At 42.0% G+C, this 12,472-nt stretch overlaps 1 protein-coding gene across 2 annotated transcripts in view; it reads left to right on the top strand.

Annotated features, from left to right (window-relative positions):
- The window catches only part of LOC143983070 (S-adenosyl-L-methionine-dependent tRNA 4-demethylwyosine synthase TYW1-like), a 321,868-nt gene that overhangs the window by 269,375 nt on the left and 40,021 nt on the right, over positions 1-12,472 (top strand). For both annotated transcript variants that reach the window (XM_077482324.1, XM_077482323.1), the window contains exon 14: positions 2,259-2,369. In XM_077482324.1, the coding sequence (XP_077338450.1) occupies positions 2,259-2,369 (111 nt within the window). The remainder of the gene's footprint in view (positions 1-2,258; positions 2,370-12,472) is intronic.

The raw sequence follows: 12,472 nt of genomic DNA, 5'->3' as shown, positions 1-12,472 counted from the left end.
AGGCGTCAGATCACGAATCGGTGCTCCCGATCGAGCGGGAGCACCAGTAACAGCGGCGGGAATTGGGGGACGTCCCCTCCCGCTCCTCCGGCATAACAGCCGAGCGGCTTTTAGCCGCATCAGTTGTTATGCCTGGATAGCCAATCGCCTGCTGCAAAAAACGGTACCGCGATGAAGCCTGCAGGTGCGGGCATCATCCCGGTATAACCCCCGGAAGCTGAGTACGCAGATCTGCGTACGCTCAGCGGGAAAGGGTTAACAAAGGAACTGTCACACTGCTACTAGTTTATTATCTAATAAAGTACCTACACCTTGACCATAGACCTGGATTTCATTACTTTAGTAAATCGTGCAGAAGTAATAACCATCTGCCGACTGCTCACAGTAAATATCCTGCGAGCGGGCGGCAGGAACAGGCATCATCACGTACATGTACGCGACGTCCTCCTTCTGGCGTACATGCTGTCATTGACTACAGTACACCTTTGTCAGCAGGTTTCGACCAATGATTTTGGCCATGAACTTGCTGATGAGCTGTACCCAATCACAGCAAGGTCCTGTGTCTTGTTTGTAAACCTAAACACAAGATCTTGTTGGTTCTTCTCTTACTGAAATTTTTTCGGCTGAGGAAGAAAAGGCAAGAACACTGTGGGTTTAAGCAGCACACTTGCACAGACTTGTTAGCCACATTTAATCCTTTGATCGCCCTCCAGTTAACCCTTTGATTGCCCTGTCACCCAGCCAGTTGCATTAGTACAGTGTCGGTGTACTATATCATCATTGGTCTCTGTATTGGTATGACCAGTGAGAGCATCAGCGTCAAATGGCATCCCTTCCAGCCAGCGCCGGTTAGCGATATGTGGGCCGTCAAACTATCGCAGTCAACGCTAGTCGCTGATCACTGCCATTGCTAGTATAGTGTCTGTATAGATCAGTATCTTGATCGCAAGCAGAACTATACTAGTGTCCCCAAAAACAGAGTTGGCAGGATCAGCCCCAATCACTGCCAGCATCTGGATTTAGTCCCCCCACCCCACCCCCCAAAAAGTTTAGCGTCAGTATAATTTTACTGATCACTGCTTCCTCTGATACATTGTCCACAAAAACGTAGTGTTAGCAAGGTCAGTCCTAATTTCTGCTAGCACTAATTTTTATTTCTAGCGCAAAAGGAATCCCTGATTGCTAACCAGGAGCTCTTTTTCCCATAATGACCACTAAGTACCTGTAATTGTAGTGCCTAAAATGTCCTAGAAATGGAACACTAGTAAGCAGGCCTACAGGATTCTGAGTGTGTCAGATGAGAGCAAAGATGAAGCCTCGCTGGAAGAATATGGCTCAGAATATGAACCTATAGAAAGCAGCTGAACCCTGACAGCTAGCCCAGACGATGGCATGTCATTTGGGGGGGGGGGGAGGGGGTTGTGGAAACCCTCTTTTTACATATGATTATATCATTGAGTAAAAAGCTGTAAAAAACAGCACATACTCGATCACCAGCCAGCTGCAGCAATCTGCTCTCTTTTCCTCACTGACAACTTCTGTGTGAGGAGAGCCGATTGCCAAGCAGCCGGCTCTGTGTTTACATCATCATGTGATCAGGAGGGCCAATCACAGAGCTCTGTCCGGGTGACACAAGGACAACGGGATCGCGCTGCTGAGCAGGCATGCGTGATCCCCCCCCCCCATCTGAAGGATGTTCCTGAACGTCCACTTAGGAGAGAACTCCCACCTGGCCATATATATGTACATTGTCCGAGTGGGAAGTGGTTAAAGAAGAGTACCTGCAGCCAATTTATGTGCAGCCAAAACTCTTCAGAAAAGCCGTCCCTGGACGCTGGTAGAGTGAGAAAATGATTTTATGTTTCTGATTAATTACTTTGTTTTTCTGCACCAATGTGTACTTATACTATAATTTATAAATGTAATTGGTAAGTTACTGGTATTTGTTCATAGCACATTGATAGGGTGCATCTTAATTTTTATGGTTCATTGTACAATGTGGCTGCATGCATTGGGTCTAGATGACTGGTGCTTTTTGAGGGATTTGCAAATGTACTCAGGATCGTTCCTTGGAATTGCAAATGGAACATTACATATTTCCTACTGACAGCAATACTGGCTTTCATTCACTCTGTTTACGTCACCTGAGTGCAAATTATGCAAATCACATGACTTTATGCACTCACAGCTCCCAGAAATATTTGAGCACAGTTACTTGCATTGGTCTGTATTGAAATTTACCATTCTGTGTTTAACAGCAACAACGTACTGTCTACCGTTTAACCCTAGTGAAGGCATGGAATGTGGATGAGCTAAAAGCATATGCAGATCTGGTCACCATCGGCAAACCTGACTTTATTGAGGTCAAGGTAAGTTATTTTGTTCACTCACACTTTCACTGTATGCATTCAACTCGTGTATATATAAAATAAAAATTGATGCAAAATTGTGCAAACACTTAGTAAATACTAACACCCCTTTATTTGTAATAAAAATTGGGTCTGCTTGGTGATTACCGTATATACTCGAGTATAGGCCGACCCGAATATAAGCCGAGGCCCCCAATTTACCCCCAAAAAAACTGGCAAACTTATTGACTCGTGTATAAGCCGAGGGTGAGACATGCCTGTCCATCCCTGTGTGTGTGTCCGTCCATCCCTGTGTGTCCGTCCATCCCTGTGTGTCCGTCCATCCCTGTGTGTCCGTCCATCCATCCCTGTGTGTGTGTGTGTCCATCCATCCATCCATCCCTGTGTGTGTGTGTCTCCATCCATCCATCCATCCATCCATCCATCCCTGTGTGTGTGTGTCTCCATCCATCCATCCATCCCTGTGTGTGTGTGTGTCTCCATCCATCCATCCATCCATCCCTGTGTGTGTCTCCATCCATCCATCCCTGTGTGTGTCTCCATCCGTGTGTGTGTGTGTGTGTGTGTGTGTGTGTGTGTGTGTGTGTGTGTGTGTGTGTGTCCAGCCTACCTTTGTCCCGAGCCTCCGTCCCGTGCCTTGCCTCCGTCCCGTGCCGTGACTTGCCTCCTTGCATCCGTCCCGTGTCGTGCCGTGCCTTGCCGCCGCCGTCCCGTCCCGTCCCGTGCCGTGCCTTCCCTTGCCTCCGTCCCGTGCCCTCTTCGTCGGCGGCCATTGTAAAGTTCAAAAGCTGCGCCGCCGCCTTCGCCTGTGATAGGCGGAACACTGAATTTCCCAGCAGCCTGTGTTCCGCCTATCACAGACGTCGTATCATCCTCGTCCGTAGTACGAGGATGATACGATGTCCGTGATAGGCGGAACACAGGCTGCTGGGAAATTCAGTGTTCCGCCTATCACAGGCGAAGGCGGAGCCGGAGGCGCGGCTTTTGAATAGAATGGCCGCTGTCTGTCTGCTCGACACGCTGATCGAGCGGGCAGACAGCGATGACTCGAGTATAAGCCGAGGGGGGCACTTTCAGCCTCAAAAAAGAGGCTGAAAATCTCGGCTTATACTCGAGTATATACGGTATGTAAATTTGATATTTAACCAGTTCCTGCCAGCTGTAAGTATATACAGTGTTTTCTGGTATAGAACGCCTGAAATTCTACATAAATATGACCCCACGGCCCCTGCGGTCTGTTGGAGATGCCGAGGAGATACAGGTTCTCATTTTCATATTTTCTGGGAATGCCCATTGATTAGCCCATTCTGGCTGACAATACAGTCTTTCATCCAAGACTTGTTTGAGATTTCCCTCCCACTAGATCCTCTGTACTTCCTATTTGGTTTACCGATTCCTGGACTTTCTAAACATGCTCAGAAGCTCGCCACCTTCATTTTACTAGCGGCTAAAAGAGCCATCCCTACACGGTGGTTATCTCATATTCCACCCGATCTCATCCAGGTTTTGCAGAACTTGGAACATATCAGCCGTATGGAAAAGCTTACACCCATAGTCCACGATACTATGCCCCAGTTCTCTAAGATTTGGGATCTGTGGAACCGCTCCAAACTGAATACTGCTGCGTAATTCAGATTACTACTCCACGCCCTCTTACGATGAGTTTAAATGCTCAAATTAATCGACCAAACCATGTCATATAATTCTGAAAGGAAGAAATTCCCACGCCCCCGGCTCACTGAGACTTTGTTATTTGAAAGTGGCATTTACGGATCTGTACTGCAAATAACTGATAATCTTTTGAAGACATAATAAATATGCTGAACTATTATGCCCCACCCTCCTTCTTCCCCCCCCCCCCTTTCTATCTTTTCTTTTTTTTTTTTTTTTCTTTCTCTCTTCTCCCTTCCACCCTTCTCCCCCCCCTTCCCTTGTTTTTGATTTGTCTCATATGTCAAACTTACTGTTTCTATGTACACTTGTACAAGTGTAAGATACTGTATTCTTGTTATCTTTCTATTTTCAATAAAAAAAAATACAATTAAAAAAAAAAAAAAGTATATACAGTGTCTTGCAAAAGTATTCACCCCCTTGGCTTTTTACTTTGTTACATTACAGCCTTTGGTTCAATGTTTTTTTAATCTGAATTATATATGATGAATCAGAGCACAATAGTCTCCAAGTTGGTGAAGTAAAATTGAAAGATATATACAGTACATAAAACCATTTTTCAGAAATAAAAAACTGATAATTGGCATGTGCATATGTGGTCACCCCCTTTATTACGAAGCCCATAAAAAGCTCTGGTGCAACCAATTAGCTTCAGAAGTCACGTAATTAGTGAAATGATGTCTACCTGTGTGCAATCGAAGTGTCACGTGATCTGTCATTACATATACACACCTTTTTAAAAGGCCCCAGGGGCTGCAACACCTAAGCAAGAGGCACCACTAACCAAACACTGCCATGAAGACCAAGGAACTCTCCAAGTTAGGGACAATGTTGAGAAGTAAAAGTCAGGGTTAGGTTATAAAAAAAATATTCAAATCTTGATGATCTCTAGGAGCACCATCAAATCTATCATAACCAAATGGAAAGAACATGGCACAACGGCAAACTTGCAAAGAGACAGCTGCACAGCAAAATGGGCAAGGAGGGAATTAGAGAGGCAGCACAGAGACTTGAGGTAACCCTGGAGGAGCTGCAGAGTTCCACAGCAGAGGCTGGAGTATCTGTACATAGGATGAGATTAAGCCGTATGGCTCCATAGAGTTGAGCTTTATGACAGAGTGGCCAGAAGAAACCCATTACTTTCAGCAAAAAGCAAAATGGCACATTTTGAGTTTGCGAAAAGGCATGTGGGAGACTCCCAAAATGTATGGATGAAGGTGCTCTGGTCTGATGAGACTAAAATTTAACTTTTTGGCCCACAAAGAAAACGCTATGTCTGGCACAAACCCAACACATCACATCACCCAAAGAACACCATCCACAGTGAAACGCGGTGGTGGCAGCATCATGCTGTGGGGATGTTTTTCAGCAGTCGGGCCTGGGAAACTGGTCAGGGTTGAGGGAAAGATGGACGGTGTTAAATACAGGGATATTCTTGAGAAACACCTGTCCTACTCTGTGTGTGTGATTTGAGGCTAGGATGGAAGTTGACCTTCCAGCAGGACAATGACCCCAAACACACTGCTAAAGCAACAATTGAGTGGTTTAAGGGGAAACATGTAAATGTGTTGGAATGGCCTAGTCAATGCCCATAAGTATTGACTTTCGGGGGGGGGGGTGTGACTAGTTATGCACGTTTGCTTTTTCTGTTATTTTGTCCTATTGTTTGCTTCACAATAAAAAAAAATCTTCAAAGTTGTGGGCATGTTCTGTAAATTAAATTATGCAAATCCTCAAACAATCCATGTTAATTCCAGGTTGTGAGGCAGCAAAACACGAAAAATGCCAAGGAGGGTGAATACTTTTGCAAGGCACGGAATGTGGTGGCAAGATGTTCTTAACGCCATCCCAATGCACATGTGTCCATGGGAAACAACTCTTCTGTACTAAGAGTGCACTCACTTCCCGCTCCTAGCACCATGACAGAGGTTGTAAAAAACCACTCCTATTCATTTACAATCAGAAACATACAATCATGTGACCAGTCTGGCAGCCATTCATGGATGTCATATGATGGGGAAGCCTGCATTTCATTACACACCTTCAGCTACAGGGCTGGAGTAAGTATCAAAGGACTACAATGTCTGTCACCACGCTTATGCTTCATTGAGAACTGCAGTCCCTCTGTCTTTGTAGCAGGTGGGACTTGTATTTTTTTTCATTTACAACTCTGTGCTAATAAGACATGGCTGTGAGGGTGCACCCACATGCACAGTCCCTTCAAAATTGACAGGAGCCTAAATATGAGTGTAACTTGAAACATGGTCAAAGGTGGAACTTGCGTTTTTAAATATTTTAAATGTTTGGTAAATAAGTGCGCCTTTATTAGGATTTAGAAAAATAAATTGCATCACATTTTGAAAACCATTCATTCAGAAATTAACTCCTTCATGCCTAAGCCTTTGACATTTGTTGCTTACAAGTTACAAATCGTATATTTTGCTAGAGAATTAGTTGAAACCCCCAAACTGTGTGTGTGTGTGTGTGTAGGTATGTATGTATTTGTATATATATATATATTATAATATTTTAGGGCTGCAACTAACTATTATTTCCATAATTGATTAGTTGGCCGATTGTTTTGATCGGTTAATAACCTTTAAAAAAAAAAAAAAAAGTGGCTCAAATTGACGTTCATTTTCAACCACAGTGACGGAAACATTTGGAAATAATAGAAAACTTCTCGGTCAAAGGAATTTTCAGACAGAGTATGTGGTTTTTGTTCAGAAATGAAGTGAAAATTTGAAAACAACATTCTTTCATTCAGTAAATGTACAACGATTTTTCATCTGAAAATTCTCACCTGAAAATTGATCCGTGTGGCCAGCAAAAGGCTCAGAACACACCTATGCAGTTTTTGCTTTTGATCTGTTTCTGCAGTGCTTTTTGCTGTGTGTTTTGATTTTTGTGCATGTTTACTACAATTTGCGTTTTTTGCATTTATTTTTTGGGCAGATTAAAAAACACAAATTGCTGCAAAAATGCCTTACATTCTTTTCTGCAGCTTCTCCATTGAAGTATATTGAACCAAAAAAGCACCGCTTTGTGTTAAAAGTTCCTGAACCTTTCCAAATATGCAGCGGCTGAACAAAGCACAGATGTGAACGTGTCCCATAAGAAACCATGTAAATGAACTGTAGTGCGTTTCTGCAAAAAGCACCAATAAACATATAGATGTGAACCAGGCCTAAGACGTTTAGTAACATAATGAGGTTAAGAAGACTGGGGTTGGCCCTTTATAGTACAAAAAAGCAAATGATCACTACTGGAAGGGGTTAATTTTTTTACTGTAGAACAGTGAAAGTAATATTTACAGTGGTGGTTATATTTTTGTACTATAGTGGGCTCATTTTAGTTTTTTGTTTTTTTTAACCCCATTATGTTACTGGCCGATTAATTATAAAAATAGCAATCGATTAATTTTCGTTGTCGATTAATCGATTAGTTGTTTCGGTGTATATATATTTATATTATAACTTTACATTTTTTTTTAGCAGAGACCCTAGAGAATAAAATTACGATTATTGCAATATTTTATGTCGCACTGTATTTGCACAGCGGTCATTCAAATGCAATTCTTTCAGAAGAAATACACTTCATGATTCAAAGAAGCACAATAAAGTATCCCAATTTTTTTGTGCAATATGAAAGATAATGTTATGCCAAGTAAATGTCATGCTTTAAAATTGCGCGCACTCATGCAATGGCGACAAACGACAGTACTTAAAAATCTCCATTGGCGACTCTTTTAAAAAGGTCTACAGGTTACCAGTTTAGAGTTAGAGGAGGTATTGTGGTAAAATTATTGCTCTCGCTCTAACGATCATGATGATACCTCGTGTGGTTTGAACATTGTTTACATTTGCAGGCGTGACTTGCGTATGCGCTTTCTTCTGCACACGAGCACGGAGGGATAGGGGGCTTTACATTTTTTTTTTTTTTGTTTTTTTTTTTTTTTTTTTTAAACATGGTCCCTTTTTTTTTTTCTGACCACTTTTTATTGCTGTCCCCAAAATTCTCCTTTGCACTTAAGCATTCAAAACGGCAAGTTTGGCAGTTTTGAATGCTATAATGTTTTGTTTTAATTTGGCCCCTTTAAGTCTACTGTAAACCGAAAGTGATGTCATGATATCGCTTCCAGGTTACTAGATTCGAGACCCAATCGAAGCCGATTCCGGCTTCATTCATGTCTCTGGCCAGCTGGTGGACGTGCCGACTGGTGGGACGGGAGAGCCCGGGCAAGCCGCGACAGGGAAGTCCTCTCCCGCAGCTTGGGATAACAGCCAATCGGCTTATTGGCTGAAGAAAGCAGACCGTCTGCTCTAAAAACGGTACCAGGGTTGTGTGCAGCTCCATGCATCACCCTGGTGCAACCCCTTCAAGCCGAAGCCGCATATTTGCGTTACATCTGCGTTAAAGCTTGTAAATCCTAGGGATTTATTTTATTTCTCACAACTGTGTGTACCATTGCTCAAGACTGTGCCCAGGCTATTGCTGTAGTCACCATACCCATACGATTTTGATAACAAATAAACCTACTGCTTCTGCCACTTTAAATTAATGCTGTGGGTATAGAGAGAAAGTCAGTAGTTTCTAAGGGACACCATCAACCTGGTTTAGTGTGGTTGTAACTTTAATCACTTGCCGACTAGCTGCCGCAGTTTTACTGCGGCAGAATAGCACGGCTGGGTGAGATGGTGTTATGTAACGTTGCTTCGCCCTGTTGCCACTAGGGGCTCCCGCGATCACTTGTAACACACGAGAACCAGGATCTATGTGTGTGTTAAAACAGTTTCCAGTTCTCTGAAGGGAGAAGAGACTGATCATCTGATCATCATACAAAGTATGAACAGCGATCTGTCATCTCCCCTAGACAGTCCTCTCCCCCCCTCATTTAGAACAAAGAGGGAGCACAGTTAACCCCTTGATCGCCCCCTAGTGTTAACCCCTTCCCTGCCAGTGACATTTTTACAATAATCAGTGCATTTTTATAGCACAAATCGCTGTATAAATGCCAATGTCACAGTCCAGATAAAAAAATCGCAGATCACCGATTACTAGTAGAAAAAAATAATAATAATAAATGCTATAAATCTATCCCTTGTTTTTTAGACACTATAACATTTGTGCAAACCAATATATGCTTATTTTTGAAGCAGGACAGCTGCCGCAATCAATGATGGAGGCCACAGTGGTGGTCCTAGCAAAAGAAGGGAAAAACCAATTGGAGACCGCATCATATAGACCTATATCGTTATTGTGTTCAGATGTTAAAATTTTGGCAAAAGTACTTGCAACAAGGGTAAAAAACATAATACCAAAACTAATACATCAGGACCAAACTGGGTTTATCCCAGGGCGGTCCACAAATATGAATGTGAGACGCACCTATTTAAACATTCAGATTCCTTCAGAAAACAAAGGGAATAGAGCAGTTATGTCCTTGGATGCAAAAAAAGCCTTCGATAGTGTGGAGTGGCATTATTTGAGGAGGGTGTTGGCGGAATTTCAATTTGGTCCGAGATTTATGCAATGGATAAGAGTACTGTATACAGGCCCTAGGGCGAAAGTGAGAATAAATGGGGAATGTTCAGAGGGGTTCCATTTGGAGAGGGGGACAAGACAGGGGTGACCTATGTCGCCCCTGCTTTTCGCCCTCTCGATGGAGCCTCTGGCTATAGCCTTGAGAGAGGCGAAGGATATCCGGGGGTTTAAAAGAGGGAACGAAGAGGAAAAGGTTGCCTTGTATGCAGACGATGTATTGCTGTTATTAGGGGACACGGGGCCCTCACTGGTGGCGGCAATGACCCTGATAAAAGAATTCGGGTATTTCTCTGGACTTGAAATTAACTGGGAAAAATCTGCCCTCCTACCAGTGGACCCCCTCGATACCCCACTGCCAGTACAGGTATCCCAAATAGAAACAGTTAAACAAATGAAGTACTTGGGAGTGAATATGACGGCAGACCCAAGGCAGTATATAGCAGGGAATTTAGTTCCACTTATGTCAAAATTAAAACGTAAAATTAGAATATGGAAGAACCTTCCCTTGTCAGTAGCCGGTAGGTGCAACTTAATTAAGATGGTGTGGATGCCTCAAATATTATATGTTATACAAAACTCACCGGTTTGGATTCCAAAATATTGGTTTAAAAAAATGGAAAGTTTGTTTAGAGAGGTGATATGGAAAAACAGTGTGGCAAGAATTAGCTTACAAGTACTACAGAGACCAAGGGAAATGGGTGGGATGGCACTACCTAATATGAGATACTACTTTCTGGCTGCCCAATTACAGTATATGAGGGTAGGTAACCTGGTGGCAGTGACAGGAAGGGGGGGTGGACCCCTGGGGAGGGATACTCCACATAATACGGTCGCGGAAGCCGTGGAAGCCGACTCATTTAGGACCAGCTGCCCCACAGTCCAACTGATGGTAAAGTGTTGGGAGGAGGTAAAAGTAATATTGGGGTACAGAGGATATACAGAATTCTCACCAATATGGGAAAATAAAAACTTAGAGGAAATTAAGAAAATGGAGAGATTAGTAGAATGGGATCGGAGGGGCATACACTTCTTAGTACAACTATATAAGGACGGGAGACTGAAAACATTTCAGGAACTAAGGGATGAATATGGGTTACCGGCTTATTACCTCCTTAATTATATACAAATTAAACATGCGTTAGAGGCACAATTTAGAAACAGGAAGTTGGAATGGAGTAAGATGCCTGCACTCAGGAGAATCATAAGCTATAATATATCGAAAGGAGGTATTTCTGAGATCTATAGGTATCTAAAGGGAACAGAACAAGAAGGGGTAATAGAGGAGAAAAAAAAGGCAAAATGGGAAAGAGAGGTGGGCCCAATATCGGTAGAACAGTGGGAAAAGGTTCTGGCACTGGGGGCGAAAGTTTCCTTATCTCCATCAAATAGTATATCTCAAATGTATTTAATCCATAGGGTATATTACACTCCTCTTAAATTGTTTAGATTTGGAAGTAGACAGGATGCAGAATGCCAAAGGTGTGGGGACCGAAGAGGAGATTTAATACATATGATTTGGCGATGCCCAAGATTATATAGATATTGGGTAGGAATAATAGGGAAAATTAATAAGGTGTTTGGGTTATCATTGGAAGTAGAAGCTAAAATCTGTATAATGGGATTGATAGAAGAAGAGGAGGTATGAAGGGATATCCACACAGCGGTCATTAGATGCCTTTTTTCAGGGGAGGAAATTAATTGCGTTCAAATGGCAGAGGAGGGAAGCGCCTACAGTAAAGGAATGGATGGAAAGGGTGAAAGATAACATAAAAAAGGAGGAATACATATATAGGAAAAGAGGTAATTATGGGAAGTTTGTTAAAATATGGGGAAAGTGGGGTGAGTAATGTGAAAGGGTGAGTAAGTTGCAAGAGTGATGGATGAAGGAGGGAATGAATGTAAGGTGGGGAGGGGGATGAGAGAAGGGAATGTGTAATTTGTTTAAGTTTGATGTTATTTAAAATTTTCTTTTGTATAACTTGTGAATGGAATATTATTGGCGGAGGGAATGGGAGGGGGTTGATAGGGGGAGGGAGGATGGGAGGGGGGGATATGGGAAATTTGTCTGTAAGGGGAATTATTGTATGTGATTACTTTGTGGCAATATTTGTAAATCTGAATATAAAGCAAATAAAATAAAAAAGTTTAAAGATTAAAATAAAAAAAAAAAAATATATGCTTATTTTGCGATTTTTATTACCAAGAATATGTAGAATACGTATCGGCCTAAACTAAGAAAAAATTTGGTTTTGTTTTTTTTAAATGGGATATTATAGCAAAAAGTACAAAATATTGTTGTTGGTTTTTTTTTCTTTGGTTTTTTTTTTTTATAATAGTCACTCTTTTTTTGTTTATAGCACAAAAAATAAAAACCACAGAGATGATCACATACCACCAAAAGAAAGCTCCATTTGTGGGGAAAAAAGGACATCAATTTTGTTTGAGTGCAGTGCCGCACGACTGTGCACTTGTCAGTTAAAGCGACGCAGTGCCGAATCGCAAAAAATGGCCTGGTCGTTCAGCAGCCAAATTTTCCGGGGCTGAAGTGGTTAAAAATGACAGTTAAAAATTGCAGGTCCTAGATTTTATGCTTTATAAAATCTCCATAACGTTTTAGTATAAATGATACTTTGATTTTGTACATCTGTACGTCAAAAACAAAGCTGCTCTGCTTATAGTTTAGGTCATTATACTTGAAGAAAGTTAATGTTATGTTAATCCCATAGCAAAGACTGTGAAGCATAAATGGACAAACTACTGATTTTTTTTTTTTTTTTTCACTCTGCCAAATGCATTAGGAAGTCTATTGCAGACTATTGAATAAAACATGGATAACCTAATGCTTTTTTCTTTTCCATGGACAGGGCTGTCAGAGGAATTTTAAAAAA

Source organism: Lithobates pipiens, unplaced genomic scaffold, assembly GCF_037356315.1.
Source record: "Lithobates pipiens isolate NorthernLeopardFrog02 unplaced genomic scaffold, aLitPip1_a1.2 Scaffold_16, whole genome shotgun sequence".
In the NCBI taxonomy this organism is placed as follows: Eukaryota; Metazoa; Chordata; class Amphibia; order Anura; family Ranidae; genus Lithobates; species Lithobates pipiens.
Note: the sequence above shows the minus strand (reverse complement) of the source record. Positions and strands in the feature narration are given on the sequence as shown.